We start from the raw sequence: 21,141 nt of genomic DNA, 5'->3' as shown, positions 1-21,141 counted from the left end.
TCGTCCTTCTGGGGGCGAGGAGGAGACGGAACAGGAGGAATTGACCCTTAAGCAGGCATCTGAGCAGTTGATGCGCGCTATCTCTTTGACCAGGACATCCCTGACGGAGAAAATTGAGGATGTTTACACGGAGGTGGGGAGACTCCGTCAGGATATGCAGGCCATGAAGGGACGCATTACAGAGGTGGAGACGAGGGTGTCCAAGGTGGAGGATACCATTACACCTATGGAGGCTAAACTAACCAAGGTGGCGGGCTCCATGAATGCTTGGAAGCAGAAGGCGGATGATTTGGAAACAATGCGCCGGAATAATATCCGCATCGTTGGGCTGCCTGAGCGCTCGGAAGGTCAGCATCCTGAGCAGTTTCTGGAGGATTGGCTTAAGACCTCCCTGGGAGATGAATTCTCCTCAGTGTTCACTGTTGAAAGAGCTCACAGGGTCCCTACAAAATCCCTGCCTCCAGGGGCCCCGCCTCCACTTTTCCTGGCACGCTTGCTCAATTGTAAGGACAGAGATACCATTCTGCGTCTTGTACGACTAAAAAGTCCTATTAAGTTCAACAATGCTGTCGTTTCCATCTTTCCGGACTTTTCCATGGAACTGCAGAAGCAGCGGGCACAATTCATCGAGGTCAAGAAACGGCTCAGGGACAGAAACATTGTATACTAGATGATATATCCGGCCCGACTTCGGGTTGTTCATGAAGGTTCCTCCATATTTTTCACGGGGACAGCGGAGGCGACTGAATGGCTGCGGTCCCATAGGGGATCCCTTGCGAAGGAATCCTAATGTGGCGGCTGTTACTTCGGATCCTTTCAACCAAAGGTCTAATTGGAGCTCTTTCGGCGAGTACCCAGTTATCAACAATACCGGACACTGTGCTCAGTGATGGTATCCCCTTTTTTTTTTTTTTTTTTTTGATGGGGGTATGAGACTGTGCTCCTATGTTACTAGGTTGCTGTTTTGTTTTTTCTTTTTCAAAAGTTTTAGTTTTTACAGTTATTTAGGTAAATGCCGCAGTCGATGCCAATTTTGCTATCTGGGTGGGATCTCTGCACTCGGTTCGGGCACCACTATGCAACATATCCAGGTGGACGGGAATGGGTTCTGAGTTGATTTGTATGACTTGGAACGTAAGAGGCATAAAAACCCCTCGAAAGAAAATTGTGTTCTCACAAATTAGACACTACCGTCCTCACATTGTGGCTCTGGTGGAGACGCACCTGACCAGGGACACGGTTCGGTGGGTACAGAAACCGTGGGTGCAATGGTTTATACATGCTTTTCACACCAGCTATTCAAGGGGGGTTTCACTGTTAATTCATAAAGATGTTCGGTGGGAAACTAGGGAGGCCCGGAAAGACCCTGAGGGACGATTTGTGTTTGTGCATGCGCTGATCAACTCTCAGAAATATGTTGTTCTTTGTATTTATAATCCCCCTCCGGCCAATATATCAATCATTCAGAAGGCATTGAGCTTTGTTTTGAGTTACCCAGATGCACATGTCATTTGTATGGGAGATTTTAATTTGTTCATGGACAGTCATCTTGATAAATTGAGATTAGATGATGGAGTACGGAATGGGGTCCCCCCCCCCCGGGCACATCCCAACTGTCACAATTCATGGCAGGTAGTGGGTGGCTGGATCTTTGGAGAATGCGCCATCCGGAGATAATGGAGTATACTTGCCATTCCTCCACTAAACGCTCTCTGTCTCGCATAGACTACATTTTTAGATCCAGCAGTCTGGCGGCGTGAATGGATGATATTAAACATGGAAGTAGGGGGATTTCGGATCATAGCCCAGTTATTCTTAAGCTTAAATACGGGCCATCGACCAATAGGATAACATGGAGGTTGAACCCTTTTTGGCTGAAGTTGATAACATCGCCTGATAGAACGTTAGATCAGTTACGTTGCTTCGTCTCTTCCCACCCTGAACCCCGAAATATTAATGTATTTTGGGATGCTCTTAAAGCTTATTTACGGGGTTGTTTATCCTCTACGATCTCTTACATTAAACGGGTGACATCGGAGGAGGATGGCGAGATGGAGCAACGTCTGTAAGATTCGGAGGCAGCCTATATATCTGATTAAACTAACAGTAATAGGGTAGAATGGCTGTCTGCTCAAAGGTTATATGCTCAATATACTGACACCAAGACGAAACGTAAATTATTTTTTCCCCGACAATCTTATTTTGAGATGGGGAATCAGGCAAGCAAATTTTTGGCTTACTTAGTACGACAGCATAATGCGACTAACACAATTCTACAGATTCGTGATTCGGATGGTACTTTGGATCTCCTCAACTGAGGAGATACTGAAATGCTTTTCTGACTATTATGGTTCACTATACAAGTCTAAGACTGATGTGGATGGCCTGGAGTGTTTAAATTATTTGTCAGATATAGAGTTTCCTACGCTGAGTCCTTCCCAACAGGCCTTTATGGATGCTGAGTTTACTCTGGAGGAGGTAGAGGATGCCATAAAAGACATGGCCTCCTGGAAGGCCCCTGGGTCAGATGGATTTCCTGTGGAATTATATAGGAAATACCAGGATATACTGGCGCCCCATTGGTTGACAGTGTTTCGTGGGATTTGGGAGGGGGATGCATGTCGGAATCCTTTTATGAGGCCAATATACGTAATAGTTCTTAAAAAGGAGGGGAAGGACCCTTTAGATTGTGGATCTTATAGGCCCATATCACTAGTAAATGTGGATTACAAGATTTTTACAAAAATTTTGGCCAAAAGAGTGAACTCTGTCATATTAGATCTTGTACACTCTGACCAAACTGGTTTTATGCCTGGTAAGAGCACCTCCATTAATATAAGACGAGTCTAGTCAGTGGTCCAATATAGCTCTCTGGTATCAGATAATGAATGGTCATTGGCATCGCTGGATGCGGCCAAGGCCTTTGACTCTCTTGAATGGCCTTTTCTCCATGCATGTTTGCAGAGGTATGGATTTGGTGATAGATTCCAAAAATGGGTCAGTGTTTTATATATGAAGCCCAAGTCCCGGGTTATCGTAAATAGCTCCATATCTGAATCATTTTCACTGCATAGGGGAACTCGTCAGGGGTGTCCCCTTTCCTTTCCCCGGCCCTTTTTGCTCTTGCTATTGAGGCACTGGCAATTCATACAAGATCTTCCCCTAATGTTGCTGGTATAGAAATAGCAGGTCAGACGGATACCATAGGCCTATATGCTGACGATATGGTGATATTTATGGACAAAGCGGAGGAAACTCTGACAGGAGTCATCACCACTATAAATAAATTCAGTAAATATTCTGGCCTATACATTAATTGGGAGAAATCTGCTTTGATGCCTCTTTCCCACGCTCCAATGCCAAGACTTGAGACTCTCTCCTTATTGCCTATTGTAACCAATTTTAAATATCTGGGTGTCTATATTTCTCAAGGTAGTAAATTTGATCTACAACTCAATATACAACCATTGCTGGAGACGGTCAGAGGTAAATTCGCGATCTGGGGTAAACTTCCACTGTCTGTAGCCGGACGTATTAATTTAATTAAAATGATATTACTCCCCAAACTTAGTTACTTTCTTCAACATAGTGCAGTAGTGGTGCCCAAATCCTTTTTTGCTAATCTGAATTCCCAAACCACATCCTTTATTTGGGGGAAAGCCAGGCTTAAACTAACCACTCTACAGAGGCCCAAGAAGGGAGGGGAGGCAGCGTTACCCGATTTCTTCTTATATTATTTGGCTGGACAGGCCAAGGCCATAAGTACATGGATGCCTGGAGGTCATCTCCCAAGTTCTGAAAGTCATCTACTTCATGCTGCACAGATTAGTTGCCCACTGGGTTTTTTGGAAATGAGGAAAATAAATGTCTCGAGATTGTTACCCCTGCTTCTTCTGGCACAATCGGTATGGAGACAGATTAAAGGGGTGGTTAGATTTGGGGATATTATAGCTGAAATGCCCCTATGGAATAATGACTACCTCCCGGTGCTACTTGAACATCCATCCGCCGAGTTTTGGGTTCAGTATAGTGTCTCTACGATAGGTGATCTATATCAGTGGTCCCCAACCTTTTTTGCACCAGGGACCGGCTTGAACCAAGACCATTCTTCCATGGCCCGGCAGGGCGGGGATGGAGGTGTGACAGGGGCGGGGCTTTGGTCATAAGGGGGCGGGGCTATGGACGCGGTTGTAGTTTAGCAGTGCATATTTATCATTTAATTATAACATTTTTAATGTGACTCAACTCACCATAGGTTTTGAATGAGTGGGAGCACCTGGTTTGTTTCTCTGTTTCAGTGGGAGCACTGGGCTACTTCTACTGATGACCGTCACTGCTAATGATGATTGGAACCTACAAGGAAATGGAGCATTGAGCACTTAAGAACAATTGTACTGGAGTACTGTACATGCTGATTATTTTCTAATCATCAGAAAATGTATGTGTGGTCCCCCCCATCCAGCTCTGTGTGGCTCCCCCTGTTGTATGCATGGCTCCCCTGTCCCATCCTGTATACATGGCTCTGCTCCCACTCTCCCTCCCTTGTATATATGGCTCCGTTCCCACTCTCCCTCCCCTGTATATATGGCTCCGCTCCCACTCTCCCTCCCTTGTATATATGGCTCTGCTCCCACTCTCCCTCCCTTGTATATATGGCTCCGCTCCCACTCTCCCTCCCTTGTATATATGGCTCCGCTCCCACTCTCCCTCCCCTGTATATATGGCTCCGCTCCCACTCTCCCTCCCCTGTGTATATGGCTCCGCTCCCACTCTCCCTCCCCTGTATATATGGCTCTGCTCCCACTCTCCCTCCCTTGTATATATGGCTCCGCTCCCACTCTCCCTCCCTTGTATATATGGCTCCGCTCCCACTCTCCCTCCTCTGTATATATGGCTCCGCTCCCACTCTCCCTCCCCTGTGTATATGGCTCCGCTCCCACCCTCCCTCCCTTGTATATATGGCTCCGCTCCCACTCTCCCTTCCTTGTATATATGGCTCCGCTCCCACTCTCCCTCCCCTGTATATATGGCTCCGCTCCCACTCTCCCTCCCCTGTGTATATGGCTCCGCTCCCACTCTCCCTCCCCTGTATATATGGCTCTGCTCCCACTCTCCCTCCCCTGTATATATGGCTCCGCTCCCACTCTCCCTCCCCTGTGTATATGGCTCCCCTCCCACTCTCCCTCCCCTGTATATATGGCTCCGCTCCCACTCTCCCTCCCCTGTATATATGGCTCCGCTCCCATTCTCCCTCCTGTGTATATGGCTCTGCTCCCACTCTCCCTCCCTTGTATATATGGCTCCGCTCCCACTCTCCCTCCCCTGTATATATGGCTCCGCTCCCACTCTCCCTCCCCTGTGTATATGGCTCCGCTCCCACTCTCCCTCCCCTGTATATATGGCTCTGCTCCCACTCTCCCTCCCCTGTATATATGGCTCCGCTCCCACTCTCCCTCCCCTGTATATATGGCTCCGCTCCCACCCTCCCTCCCTTGTATATATGGCTCCGCTCCCACTCTCCCTCCCTTGTATATATGGCTCCGCTCCCACTCTCCCTCCCCTGTGTATATGGCTCCGCTCCCACTCTCCCTCCCCTGTATATATGGCTCCGCTCCCACCCTCCCTCCCTTGTATATATGGCTCCGCTCCCACTCTCCCTCCCTTGTATATATGGCTCCGCTCCCACTCTCCCTCCCCTGTGTATATGGCTCTGCTCCCACTCTCCCTCCCCTGTATATATGGCTCCGCTCCCACCCTCCCTCCCTTGTATATATGGCTCCGCTCCCACTCTCCCTCCCTTGTATATATGGCTCCGCTCCCACTCTCCCTCCCCTGTATATATGGCTCCGCTCCCACTCTCCCTCCCCTGTGTATATGGCTCCGCTCCCACTCTCCCTCCCCTGTATATATGGCTCTGCTCCCACTCTCCCTCCCCTGTATATATGGCTCCGCTCCCACCCTCCCTCCCTTGTATATATGGCTCCGCTCCCACTCTCCCTCCCTTGTATATATGGCTCCGCTCCCACTCTCCCTCCCCTGTGTATATGGCTCTGCTCCCACTCTCCCTCCCCTGTGTATATGGCTCTGCTCCCACTCTCCCTCCCCTGTATATATGGCTCCGCTCCCACCCTCCCTCCCTTGTATATATGGCTCCGCTCCCACTCTCCCTCCCTTGTATATATGGCTCCGCTCCCACTCTCCCTCCCCTGTATATATGGCTCCGCTCCCACTCTCCCTCCCCTGTGTATATGGCTCCGCTCCCACTCTCCCTCCCCTGTATATATGGCTCTGCTCCCACTCTCCCTCCCCTGTATATATGGCTCCGCTCCCACTCTCCCTCCCCTGTGTATATGGCTCCGCTCCCACTCTCCCTCCCCTGTATATATGGCTCCGCTCCCACTCTCCCTCCCCTGTATATATGGCTCCGCTCCCACTCTCCCTCCCCTGTGTATATGGCTCCGCTCCCACTCTCCCTCCCCTGTATATATGGCTCTGCTCCCACTCTCCCTCCCCTGTATATATGGCTCCGCTCCCACTCTCCCTCCCCTGTGTATATGGCTCCGCTCCCACTCTCCCTCCCCTGTATATATGGCTCCGCTCCCACTCTCCCTCCCCTGTATATATGGCTCCGCTCCCATTCTCCCTCCTGTGTATATGGCTCCGCTCCCATTCTCCCTCCCTTGTATATATGGCTCCGCTCCCACTCTCCCTCCCCTGTATATATGGCTCCGCTCCCACTCTCCCTCCCCTGTGTATATGGCTCCGCTCCCACTCTCCCTCCCCTGTATATATGGCTCTGCTCCCACTCTCCCTCCCCTGTATATATGGCTCCGCTCCCACTCTCCCTCCCCTGTATATATGGCTCCGCTCCCACTCTCCCTCCCCTGTGTATATGGCTCCGCTCCCACTCTCCCTCCCCTGTGTATATGGCTCCGCTCCCACTCTCCCTCCCCTGTATATATGGCTCCGCTCCCACTCTCCCTCCCCTGTGTATATGGCTCCGCTCCCACTCTCCCTCCCCTGTATATATGGCTCTGCTCCCACTCTCCCTCCCCTGTATATATGGCTCCGCTCCCACTCTCCCTCCCCTGTATATATGGCTCCGCTCCCACTCTCCCTCCCCTGTGTACATGGCTCCGCTCCCACTCTCCCTCCCCTGTATATATGGCTCTGCTCCCACTCTCCCTCCCCTGTATATATGGCTCCGCTCCCACTCTCCCTCCCCTGTATATATGGCTCCGCTCCCACTCTCCCTCCCCTGTGTACATGGCTCCGCTCCCACTCTCCCTCCCCTGTATATATGGCTCTGCTCCCACTCTCCCTCCCCTGTATATATGGCTCCGCTCCCACTCTCCCTCCCCTGTATATATGGCTCCGCTCCCATTCTCCCTCCCTTGTATATATGGCTCCGCTCCCATTCTCCCTCCCCTGTGTATATGGCTCCGCTCCCATTCTCCCTCCCTTATGGCTCCGCTCGGCTCCCCCATCCTCCCCATCATACTTACCCTCACGTCGCTGAACTTCCTTCCCGTCGCTGCACGTCCCTGCATCTCGCGGCTCTTCAGCTTCTTCCTGTGCGGAGCGGTCACGTGATACCGCTCATTAAGGTCCATGCCTATGGGAGATGAGTGGCGTCCATATTCATGACCTTAAATGAGCGGTAGCACGTGACCGCTCAGCGCTGGATGAAGCCGCCGCTGGATGAAGCCGCCGCAGGATGCAGGGTGAGTATCAGCTGCTGCACCGCCCCCCGGCTCCCCTTGTGTCCGCGGACCGGCAAGGGCACTGCAACGGCCCGGTGCTGGGCCACGGACCGGCGCTGGGCCGCGGACCGGCGGTTGGGGACCCCTGATCTATATGATCATGGAACTTTGGTGTCCTTTGAACCATTACAAGTTAATCGCAGTGTCCCGAGATCCCAGTTTTTCCGTTATTTACAACTATGGTCAGCTTTTCAATCGCACATGAGATGTATAAATAATGCCATTTCGTCTCTACCCTTGATAGGGATCCTTAAATCACAGGGCCCTCAAGGTCTCATCACCTCTCTGTGTACACATATGTTGTCAGTGGGGACAGAATGTGCCTTAGATTCTGTTAAGAAGAAGTGGGGGGGGGGCTCATCCCAGATACACAGGGTGAGGTATGAGAAGAAATCCTGGAGTCACCAATCTGGGTATCTCCGTCTACCAACAACAGGATGATACAATTGTATATTATTAATCAATCATATTTGACTCCAACTCGACTCTAAGATGGGCCGATACCCGTCATCGGAATGTTCGAGATGTCACTCAATAGATGCAGACTTTATCCATATGATCTGGTGCTGTCCTGTTGATGTGCAATACTGGAGGGAGGTGACCTCATTATTGACATCTTTGGTACAAACCCCTGTTCCCCTTGAGCCACTGATCTGTCTATTTGGAGTGTGGGATGAGGAGGCATGGGGTCACTATGTTGGGATTTTTCTACGGGAGACACTGTTTATGGCACGAAAGGTACTAGCATTACGATGGATGGGGAATTCACCTCCTTCTCTTGGGTCCTGGATCACTTTGGTAAATTCGGTTATCCCATATGAACGTACGCTGTATCACAACAGAGGGTGCCTGGGTAAATTCGAAAAGATTTGGGAGAGGTGGAATTCCTCTCACCTCACTTTGCAGAGCAGGGATGTCGCACAGTAAACAGCTCATGTGGAAGTAGGCTGTGGAATAGTTTGTTTTTGTAGGCGTAGGTATGGTTTAGAAGCTAGGCAGGTTTCATCATTGGAATAATAACACAAAGCTATTGTGATTTAATTGGTATTATGTTTTGCTTTATTTATATACAACTGATGCACACATTATGCTTCACATTGTCATGTTATCTGAACATATGTATATTTTGTATCAAGCTTAACATCATATACTAAATGTGTGTATTGTATAACTGCTTATGGTTTAATAAACGAATTTAAAAAAAAAAAAAAAAAGTAATAGTAGCCATAATATACAGTATACTGTATTGCATATTCAGGAACTGTTGGAAAAGACTTATTGGTGGCAATTCATCTAAGCTCTTGCACCACAATACTGGCGTAAAATTCTTTGACAACTTGCAAAATTTTTGGCAATGAGGAGTTGGGCAAAAGTTTTGCAACTTTTTGCCGTATTTGCACAAGTTAGAAGCCGCTCCGCCAAAGTGGGTAGAGCTGTGGAAGAGCCAGAATGGGGCTTGGCTGCACCTGCCCAGGAAAGTTTGCAAAAGCGGCAGCATTTTTAATGCTGTAAATGCTAATTAGAGCTGGAGTAACATTTCTGACGAGGCACAGCAGAGGTGCATGCCATTGAGAATATGTGCCAAATTAATTTGGTGGATTTCACCTCCTAATGAAGGGTTCCATGGAGATGGATACATTGAATTAAGAGTGGTGTGACCAATGCCAATCTTAATGAATCTGCCCTTTTGTGTCAAAACATTCAGGTGGCAATCTCGGGATATGTATTGGGTTGTCACCTTAGGAATTTGGCTACCACAAAAGAGGCAGGATCGATATAAGTACATTGTTCATCTGTAGTGATGAGCAAGTATACTCGTTGCTCGTGTTTTCCCGAGCATGCTCGGGTGTCCTCCGAGTATTTTGGCGTGCTTGGAGATTTCGTTTCTGTCGACGTAGCTGCATGATTTGTGGCTGCTGGACAGGCTGAATACATGTGAGAAATGCCTGTTTGTTAGGGAATCTCCACATGTATTCAGCCTGTCGAGCAGCCACAAATCATGCAGCTACGTCGACAGAAACGAAATCTCCAAGCACGCCAAAATACTCGGAGGACACCCGAGCATGCTCAGGAAAACACTAGCAACGAGTATCCACACTGATCACTATATACGTACTTCTGATTTACTAATATGGCTAGTTTTTAGTGTGGGGATAGTTGATCTTTAATACTAGTTAACACATGCCAGTGATCTAATCTCTCCATCACAAAAATCAGGTAACAGTCCATTTTCACTACAAACTGATAAAAATATTACCATTTTAGCAGGACTTAATTCCTGCTGTTTCCTATTAATCACCTCAATTCCCTAAATAATTGTTATTTTTAGGAGGAAGTTAGTAGCAGGATATAGAATACTATACTGCATGTACTGTATTGTAATATTTTTCACTATAGTAGCCCGAGGAAAATACCACACATGATCAAAATGTCGGAATTACATTAGTTTCAAATATGTGCTTCTGCATGACCATTCAGTGAAGTGATTGCAATTCCACATTTGGAGTCCAGATCATTCCATTCAGTTGCTTGTTTTTCACATTTCCAGCACAGTGTTAAATGTATATTATTCTCCATTATTCTGATTGCACTACAAACTTGTGCCACTAGAGAGCGCTCAAGGATCCCTTGTAAGTTTCGACTTTTGCTGGATACTTTACATATATTTTACTATTTGAGATGAAAAGACTTATAATTTCGCTCTGCAAAAGCAGAGCAAAAGCATTGGGATTCTAACACATCACACCTACAGGAGCTTTTTTGCCCTCCCATTCCACATCCATAGGCATGAGTTGGTCTTTCGTTTCCAGGTGTAACAGCTTTCAGTCTTCAGGGAAGGCTTTCTACGAGATTTTGATGCATTTCTGTGGAATTTCTTCCCCAATTATCCAGTAAAGCATTTCGGAGATGAGACACTGATGTTGCACGAGAGGGTCAAGATTGGAATCCTCCTTTTCATTTTATCCCAAAGGTGATCGATAGAGTTGAGGTCAGGGCTCTGTCAAGTTCTTCCAAATCAGACTCTCCTAAGCATGCTTTTAGGAATCTTGCTTTGTGCACTGGAGCACAGACATGCTGGCACAGAAAAGGACCTTCTCTAAACAGTTCCCACAATGTTAGAAGCTACAATTGTCTGAATTGACTTATGCTAAAGTATTCAGATTTCCCTTCACTGGAACTAAGGGGCAGAGGCTGAATTCTGAAAAACAGCCCTATAAAAATATCCCTCCTCTACCATAAACTATACACATGCATAGTTCAGTCAGGCAGGTAACGTTCTCCACTTGTCCATCAGATGATAGATAGAGATGTGTGATTTCTCACTACATAGAACACATTGCCTCTTGTGATGAGCGAACGTGCTTGGATAAAGTGTTATCCGAGCATGCTCTGGTGTCAACGGTGTCTTTGGCGTGCTCGATTAATATGTTCAAGTCCCCGCGCCTGCAGGTCCGTCCCAGTATTGGACGTACCGTTACGTTCTGTTTTGCATGTCATTTGTTCCCGCAAATGGACGTACCGGTGCGTCCTTGTGATCGTGCAGGCAGAGGAGCATTGCCCGCACGATCACCACTGGGATCTGGGCTTAAGGGATAGCCAATACCCGGCGGTCACTGCCAGGACTGGTGCCTGCATCGCCCAGGGCTTTTTAATGCTGCGACTAATAGGGATCGCAACATTTAGAAGGCAGGGAGCGGGAGGGGGATCCCTCCCCTGTATGATCGGCGCCGCCACAATGTCATCGTAGGGGCCTGATGGTTGCTTTGACAATCGGAAGTCACATGATGACCACCTGATCTGTCAGCTGCGGAGGCCTGCTTACACCATGCCTGGAGCATGGTCTAAAGGTGCCTGTCACACTTAGCGATGCACCAGCAATCCCGACCAGCGATATGACGCGGTCAGGATCGCTGGTGCATCGCTAAGTGGTCGCTAGTGAGCTGCCACACAGGCAGATCTCACCAGCGACATCGCAGGGGTCGGGGGTCGCTACTTACCTGTCAGACGAGGAGATCCTGCGTCCTCCCGCCCGCGTCCACGCGTCGCTTGTCTCCACAGCAGGAAGCTGACGACGAGAAACGGCCCAGGACGTTCTCGCGCGATCAGCGATAACCAGCGGGGGAGCCGGTCGGAGATAAGTATCAGACATAGCGATATCGCTAGCAATATCACTATAATGTCACAAAAACCATTGACGTTATAGCGATATTGCTAGCGATATCGCTTAGTGTGACAGGCCCTTTAGGCTAATCAGTTTATCACATCTAGATAAGCTCATTAACTGGTGTAGTTTCCAACATGTGGTCACTTGTAGGGGTTTCCACTTTTTAGGCATATCAGGGGCTCTGCAAATGCAACATGGTCTCCGCTATGTATACCAATGATTTTTGCGCTAATATGCTCCTTTCCTTCGGAGTCCTGCCATGCACATGAACAGTAGTTTTCCATCACATATGGGGTATCGGTGACAAGTTGTGTGGTCCATTTTGTCTAGTTACCCTTATGAAAAAGAAAACTTTGGGGCAAAAAATCATTTTTTTTTGTGGGCAAAAAGTAAAATTTTCATTTTTTTCCTTCCACATTGCTTTATTTGCAGTAAAGCACCAGACGGATTAATAAACTTCTTGGATGTAGTTTTGAGCACTTTGAGGGGTGCAGTTTTTAAAATATCACTTTTGAGTACTTTCAGACACATAGGCCCCTCAAAGTCACTTCAAATGTGAAATACGGGGGTGTCAGCATTATGTTGGGGGGGTTGTTTTGCTGCCGGAGGGACTGAGCACTTCAAAAAATGGCATCATTAGAAAAGAAGACTGTGGAAATACTGAAGCAACATCTCAAGACACCTGTCAGGAAGTTAAAGCTTGGGCAGAAATGGGTCTTCCAAAAAGACAATGACCCGAAGCATACTGCCAAAATGGTAACAAAGTGGCTTAAGGATAGCAAAGTCAATGTTTTGGAGTGGCCATCACAAAGCTCTGATCTCGATCCTATTGAAAATTTATGGGCAAAGCCGAAAAGGCCGGTGCGTGCAAGGTGACCTACAAACCTGAGTCAGTTACACCAGTTTTGCCAGTAGGAATTGGCCTAAATTCAGACCAAGTACTGTGAGAAGCTTGTGGAAGTATATCCCAAACATTTGACCCTAGTCATTCAGTTTAAGGGTAATGGTACCAAATACTAATGAAATGTATGTAAACTATTGCCTTTGCAGTAAGCAATTTAAAATGCGTTAAAGCATCCTCTCTCTCTAATTATTCTGGCATTTGGCAAATATTGAGAAGTATGATAATCCTAATTGACCCAAAACGGGAAAGGTTTATTCTGATTTCATGAGAAAAACATGCATTTGTGTCTTTTTATATGGTGTATGTAAACTTCTAGTTTCAAGAGTAACTATTTGGTTTAAGTGCATAAAAACTAAAAGTTTCAAAATTGCTAAATTTTCAGTTATTTATCAAATTTTTTAAAATTTTTAATAAATTAACTAAAATTATATCGACCAAAATTTACCACTACCATAAAGTACAATGTGTCATGAAAAAACAGTCTTAGGCTGGTTTCACATTTGCGTTTTTTAGCGCTGGAAAAAAACGCATATGTGCGCATGCGTTTTTTCCCCTATATTTAACATGGGTGCACATACCTGCGCGCTTGTAAGCGCATGTATGCGATTTTCATGCGCTGCGTTTTTTTGGGGTGTGCGTTTGTATTTTCCAGACGCAGCATGTTGCATTTTTTGGCCCTGCAAAAAAGCGCATGCGCACATATGCGCACGTTTTGCGCTAAAAATGGCCATTATAGCCTATGGATGCGCATATGTGCGCACTGGCAAGCTCATGTATGCGTTTTTTTGCATATGCGTTTTTTTTTTTTAACCATGGAATTTAGGGGTTTGGGTTAGAGTTAGGGTTAGTTAAGGGGGTTTAGGGTTAGGGTTAGGTTCAGGGTCAGGGTTAGGGTTGGGGTTTGGGTCAGGGTTAGGGTTAAGTATGGTTTGGTTAAGGGTCAGGGTTAGGGTCAGGATTAGGGTTAAGTATGGTTTGGTTAAGGGTTAGGGTCAGGGTTAGGGTCAGGGTTAGGGTTAGGGTCAGGGTTAGGGTTAAGTATGGTTTTGTTAAGGATTAGGGTCAGGGTTAGGGTCAGGATTAGGGTTAAGTATGGTTTGGTTAAGGGTTAGGGCCAGGGTTAGGGTCAGGGTTAGGGTCAGGGTTAGGGTTAAGTATGGTTTTGTTAAGGGTTAGGGTCAGGGTTAGGGTCAGGATTAGGGTTAAGTATGGTTTTGTTAAGGGTTAGGGTCAGGGTTAGGGTCAGGGTTAGGGTCAGGATTAGGGTTAAGTATGGTTTGGTTAAGGGTTAGGGTCAGGGTTAGGGTCAGGGTTAGGGTTAAGTATGGTTTTGTTAAGGGTTAGGGTCAGGGTTAGGGTTAGGGTCAGGGTTAGGGTTAGTTAGGGTTTAGGGTTTGGGTTAGGGTTAAGTATGATTTGGTTAAGGGTTAGGGTCAGGGTTAGGGTCAGGGTTAGGGTTAGTAAAGTCATGGTTTGGGTTAGTGTGAGGGGCCACCTAAAAATGTTGGAAAAAAACGCAAACGCGGTAAAAACGCACTAAAAACGCATACAAACGCATAAAAACGCTGCGTTTTTTTCATGCATGCTCATAAAAATGCTTGAAAAAAACGCAGCAGTTGTATGCTTTTGTATGCGTTTTTTCAATGCGTTTTTTTGCGGGAAAAACGTGCTGCAAAAAAAAGCAAGTGTGAAACTAGCCTTAGAATCTCAGAATTGCTGGGATATGTTAAAGTGTTACAGAGTTATTACCTCATAAATTGACACTGGTCAGGCTCTAGGCTGAAGGGTTTGATACCAGTTTGAAACCGCTCCAAAATGGTCAGATTAACTTTATAGTTGCCCAGATATTGAGTAGACCCAAATAACTCCTCATCTGTGTCCGCTTTATATCTACAACTATTCTAATGTTGGATATTTAAACCACATAACAGTCATACTCGCATAGATCTAGGAAAGTGAGATGGCTTGGTAAGGTCCTCAATCTGGAAAACTACTTTAGTCATCATGGTGCATCTATGTTAACATGTAGGGGCAGGATGGTTAGTGCTGAATTTCTTCATCTGACTAGCATTATTTAGTCTATGAATGGACAAGAAATAGCTAGAAGAGGACCCTGCTCATGAAATACCTTGTTAGATTTAAATGCAATGCGAGAGGTTCGCTTGTTCATGTTGTGAGCTCAGATTAAGAATCATAGAATCGTAGAGTTGGAAGGGACCTCCTGGGCCATCTGGTCCAACCCCCTGCTCAAAGCAGGATTCGCTAAATCATCCCAGACAGATGTCTGTCCAGCCTCTGTTTGAAGACTTCTATTGAAGGAGAACTCGCTACCTCTCCTGACAGCCTGTTCCACTCATTGATTACTCTGTCAAAAAGTTTTTTCTAATATCTAATCTGTGTCTCCTCCCATTCAGTTTCATCCCATTACTTCTAGTCTTCCCTTGTGCAAATGAGAATAAAGATGATCCTTCTACAATGTGACAGCCCTTGAGATATTTGTAGACAGTTATTAAGTCTCCTCTCAGTCTTCTCTTCTGCAAGCTAAACATTCCCAAATCCTGCAACCTTTCATTATAAGACAGGGTTTGCAGACCGGTCACCATTCTGGTCGCTCTTTTCTGAACTTGCTCCAGTTTGTTGATATCTTTTTTAAAATGTGGCGCCCAAAACTGGACACAGTATTCCAAATGAGGTCTGACCAAAGAGAAGTAGAGGGCAATAATGAGTGATCTAGACTGTATGCTTCTGTTAATACATCCTAGAATTGCATTTGCCTTTTTTGCTGCTGCATCACACTGTTGACTCATATTCAGTCTGTGATCAATTAGTATACCCAAGTCTTTTTCACATGTGCTGTTGCTTAGCCCTATTCCTCCCATTCTGTATATGCTTTTTTCATTTTTATTGCCCAGATGTAGTACTTTGCATTTTTCCCTGTTAAATACCATTCTGTTAGTTGCTGCCCACTGCTCCAATTTATTTATATCTTTTTGAATCCTCTCTCTCTCTCTTCTCTAGTATTAGCTATCCCTCCTAGCTTTGTTTCATCAGCAAATTTAAACAGTTTACCCTCAATTCCTTCATCTAAATCATTGATAAAGATGTTGAACAATACAGGGCCCAGGACAGAGCCCTGTGGTACCCCACTTGAGACATTCTTCCAACTGGATGTGCAGCCATTTATGACCACTCTTTAGGTCCAATCACTATGCCAGTTATGAATCCACCTAACAGTTGCCTTGTCCATTCCATACTTGGCCATTTTTTCAATAAGGATTGTGTGAGATGCTTTGTCAAATGCTTTGCTGAAGTCAAGATATACTATATCTACAGCATTTCCTTGATCCACCCAATCAGTGATTCTGTCATAGAAGGAAATTAAGTTGGTCTGACATGACTTATTAGTTACAAACCCACAAATTTAGGAGGAAAAAGGGAGCAAACAAATCCAAGTAGTATAAAAATATCAAAATCCTTTATTAAATGCGAGCACAGACAATATATATAAATAACCTGCAAAGTTGCAGATGACAAATAGACACCAATATTAAGAAGGCAGGTGGGGGAGAAAAAAAAAAAAAGACTGCACCTGTATATAACATTAGCCAGAATAGTTTGTAAAATATGCTGACACAAGGGCAGTTACAAATGCCAAATAATCGCCATATAGGCTGGACAAAATATCCTCAGGGCAAGCAGCCGATGTGTAATCAGGCAATAGGGCTAATGACGGCAAGCAGAATCCATAACATTCATCATAAGTTACATCATATATCAGCGACAGTCATATGGAAAAAGCTTACCAGATGGTGCACAGTTACCCCCAGCCGTGGATCAAACCTCCGACGTACGTTTCGCACTCTAGGAGGCGCTTTCTCAAGGAGATTTAATAATTTGATCAAAGATCTTTCCTGGTAAGAGCTAAATGTAATGGTGGAGAATGGTCTTGTCTAGCAGCTGCTGAACAAGACTTCATCTTGATGTGAAATAATCGCCGGATGTTCTAGTATGAGAAGCCCTTTAAGGCTGACCATGCATTGCCTGGTGGATGATCAAAAAACAATTGTTACAGTTGGCACAGTGCATTTAGTGATCTGCCGCTGAAACTTGTTTTTCTTCTTACCAAAAGGGACCTGAATTCAAGGAGCGCTTCATGCGGGTAGTTCACAGTACGCTGAGAATCGCTGCAGGAGATATAGTGACTGCATTTGACCTTTCTAAGTACAGCTCCGCTTGTGATTTAGGAGGTATGAATTGGTGATCTGCATTTTTTTCTGTCTTATGAATCTGTGCCTGCAAGCTGGCTGTCATGATGTGCTTTTTATATGGCTGTAAGGTTGGAAATTACCCGTAGCCATGACCTTTACTTAGATTTTGTTTTGTAACTTCTCTTTCTGTCTTAAGGCTGCACCGGTGCGCTTGCTCGTGAACTGGTCCAAACATACCCAGAAATGAAAGTGAATGTACTTGACCTTCCTGAAGTTATTGTACATAGCTCCAAGTTCCAGTCTGACGGATGGGATTCAAGTCGTGTGACATTCACTTCAGGTAACATTACCTACACCGAGTCATCCACATCCTGCTCTGCAGCTCATCTAAGTGTCTAACGTTAGCAGAGTGTCTAGACCTTATTCGGACAGCAATGATTTTTCATGTTTGAAAAAAACATTAGTTTTCAATCAGTAATTTTACAAATATATAAATTACAAAGCTCCTCCTATACATTGCAATGTTAATCACAGGCAGCGCATTGACTGTACACTGATGCTGTCCAAGATTTTAACAGACCCATTGACTTGTATTTGTAATTTTGATCCTTGATTCTGCAAAAAAAAATAATCAAAGACCTGTCTGTTTTTGATCAACAAAAAATCAACAAAAAATATGGACTTCTGAACATCACCATTAATGTTAATGGTTTTGTTTTTTAGCCATGAAAGACATGGGTAGAAGATATACTTAAGAATTATTCCCATTTCTGTAATGTGTCTGCATTATCTGGCATACAATAAAGCCGAGGTCACCAGCCTCTTTTAAATATATTTGCTGTTGATTGTCTATCAAATATATTTCCTGGTGATATGACCCCTACCTAGTGTTGGCTAGCCATAATATTGTTTGGCCTTAGGGGTACATTTTAGTAATGCCATGATTGCTGATACCATAAGTGCCTATACCATAACTATCTGCAGCTTCTAACAGCTGGGGAGCCACATGCAGGTGACCTGAGCCATTGAGTGGTTGACTCTCAGAGAGAGGTGGCTAGCAAGCTGCTCCACAGATCACCTCGTGTTTGATGATATGTTGTAGTTTGGTCTGTAAACATAAACCTAAATGTTACTTGTTGTGTTATTATGATGCCATTTACCCAGTATGCTGACCTCATCCAGATAATGTATGATTGGTGGAGGATGGGAGTGGTGGTCTGGACTGATGTGCTAGTGTAGGGTCGGTGGGCCGAGCTGGGGGGGGGGTGGTCCCTCTTCTTACCGCGCAGAGACGAAACAGAAACAAGATGGAGGCAGATTCTGGGTGCAACAGGTCCAAGTTTATTTCACTTGCCGTCCGTCTGACGGCCTCAGAGCACACCGCACTTTCTTTACCTCACGGCCCTCTGTTTCCAGGGCCGCTTCTCACACACCGTACTCTGAACTGGGGACGCGTGTGCGTACACCGTCCCCTCTTCACTCGTCGACGCTCGTGACAGGTCCGTCACTGTGGCCGCCTTAGGCCCGTAAACCAACAGCGCTTCCACTGATCAGTCGTCGTGTCAAATATGGTGTCTCACACCCAGTGCCTCGTCCCTTCTGCGGTCCTTCCTGTCAGGACCATCCCCCTGACGTTCTCTCTCCTCACTCCCCCTGGTTTAGATTCTCCTCACAGCGCACAGACTGTCGCAGTCCTCCTGTCACTGGAGCTTCCCCTGGGGACTGGAACCTTCTGGAACCCTCCCTCAGTATTTATAGCGCTCCCGGTCCCCTGTCACTGTAACCCCGCCCCCCATGACCAACGGCTTCTAAAGCCCTAAGCTGTTGTCAAGTCCTTTGCTCACACTCCTCCCTGCCATCTAATGGTCAACCCAAGGTACTGCACGTCCACTACACTTTCCTAGCTGTTTCCCCACTGTAATAACTGACACCTACCTACACTGTGCAAAATTTCCTTCTTCACTCTGACTAGTCCGTCCGTCCGTCAGATCACCTTCCCTACACTAGATTCAAGAAATCCGGAAGACGTGATGAGCAAATTTGTTCGATACAATCGGAATCGAATATTGTTTTGGCTGTATTAGTCGAACACAGCCGAACGTCATTAGGGTCAATGGGAGTAGAAATTTCCGAATATGTTTGGAACCGATCATAAGACATATATTCGGCACAAATATGGCTTGAATATGTCAAAATCAGATTCGGGGAAAAAATCCGAACAAATTCGCTCATCTCTAGTGATGAAGTATTAGATCATGCTGTTTATTCTCAACACGTTTCGAAGTTGAACCAACTTCTTAATCAGGAGAACAACTGTTCACATCACTCTTATCTTCCACTAATTGTTCTGCATGACAGGATTTCTTGACCTGAGGGTACTGCAGCAGCTGTCACACCTTGATTCCTCAGTTGTGGGTTAGATAACCCAAAAGGTTGAGCAATTCCTTTACATCTCACCTAGACAGATTTCTCCACCAGAAAAGATCATATTGCACTTGGTGTCTCTCCCTCTTTTTAGGTAATGTATGATGGCGGCTTTCCACTGTATACGGCACATGCTCAGCCCCTTATATATAACCACTGTCATGAACCTGCACCTCACCACCCCTCCTGATGTCACTATTACATCAGAAAGATCACATAGTGTGGTCTCCCCACTTTCACGATCGTGTTATTCCGCACCCCCTGGGGACACGCAAGGTTAGCTTGGTACAGTTTTACACAGACACCCACTGTCCACACTGGACCAGGGAGGCATGGGGAGTGAGAGGATCTGGCCCACACAGTCACTGATGTGGCACCACACTCACCCACGGTCTTGAGAGGCCCCTTTCACTAGCACCAGTGAAACAGCGCCTGGTGAGCCTGATAGGACTGCCACCAGTTTCTTGTTAGATATAAGCCTGGTCCGTTAACGGGATTATATCAGGCCTGAAAGTTAAAACGAGAATACGGACGTGTGGATTGGTAGATCGCGATAAAAGAGCAGCCCAAGGTTAAATTATATATTTAATTGCCTAAAGGGCACCACTAGACAATACACTCTATGTATGTATGTATGTACAGTACAGACCAAAAATTTGGACACACCTCATTCAAAGAGTTTTCTTTATTTTCATGACTATGAAAATTGTAGATTCACTCTGAAGACATCAAAACTATGAATTAACACATGTGGAATTATATAATTAACAAAAAAGTGTGAAACAACTGAAAATGTCTTATATTCTAGGTTCTTCAAAGTAGCCACCTTTTGCTTTGATTACTGCTTTGCACACTCTTGGCATTCTCTTGATGAGCTTCAAGAGGTAGTCACCGGAAATGGTTTTCACTTCACAGGTGTGTCCTGTCAGGTTTAATAAGTGGGATTTCTTGCCTTATAAATGGGGTTGGGACCATCAGTTGTGTTGTGCAGAAATCCGGTGGATACACAGCTGATAGTCCTACTGAATAGACTGTTAGAATTTGTATTATGGCAAGAAAAAAGCAGCTAAGTAAAGAAAAACGAGTGGCCATCATTACTTTAAGAAATTAAGGTCAGTCAGTCTGAAAAATTGGGAAAACTTTGAAAGTGTCCACACGTGCAGTGGCAAAAACCAACAAGCGCTACAAAGAAACTGGCTCACATGAGGACCGCCCCAGGAAAGGAAGACCAAGAGTCACCTCTGCTGCAGAGGATAAGTTCATCCGAGCCACCAGGCTCAGAAATCGCAGGTTAACAGCAGCTCAGATTAGAGATCAGGTCAATGCCACACAGAGTTCTAGCAGCAGACACATCTCTACAACAACTGTAAGAGGAGACTTTGTGCAGCAGGCCTTCATGGTAAAACAGCTGCTAGGAAACCACTGCCAAGGACAGGTAACAAGCAGAAGAGACTTGTTTGGGCTAAAGAACACAAGGAATGGGCATTAGACCAGTGGAAATCTGTGCTTTGGTCTGATGAGTCCAAATTTGAGATCTTTGGTTCCAACCACGGTGTCTTCGTGCGACACAGAAAAGGTGAACGGGTGGACTCTACATGCCTGGTTCTCACTGTGAAGCATGGAGGAGGGGTGTGATGGTGTAGGGGTGCTTTGCTGGTGACACTGTTGGGGATTAAT

At 45.9% G+C, this 21,141-nt stretch overlaps 1 protein-coding gene across 3 annotated transcripts in view; it reads left to right on the top strand.

Annotated features, from left to right (window-relative positions):
* ASMTL (acetylserotonin O-methyltransferase like) overlaps nucleotides 1–21,141 on the top strand; it is a 96,610-nt gene that overhangs the window by 70,607 nt on the left and 4,862 nt on the right. For all 3 annotated transcript variants that reach the window (XM_073565923.1, XM_073565925.1, XM_073565924.1), the window contains exons 11-12: nucleotides 16,962–17,079; nucleotides 17,237–17,380. In XM_073565923.1, coding sequence (XP_073422024.1) covers nucleotides 16,962–17,079; nucleotides 17,237–17,380 — 262 coding nt within the window. The remainder of the gene's footprint in view (nucleotides 1–16,961; nucleotides 17,080–17,236; nucleotides 17,381–21,141) is intronic.

Source organism: Dendrobates tinctorius, unplaced genomic scaffold (genome assembly GCF_039654945.1).
Source record: "Dendrobates tinctorius isolate UK_male_01 unplaced genomic scaffold, ASM3965494v1 ptg000016l, whole genome shotgun sequence".
Taxonomy (NCBI): Eukaryota; Metazoa; Chordata; class Amphibia; order Anura; family Dendrobatidae; genus Dendrobates; species Dendrobates tinctorius.
The sequence above is the reverse complement of the archived record's forward strand: the minus strand, read 5'-3'. Positions and strand labels throughout refer to the sequence as shown.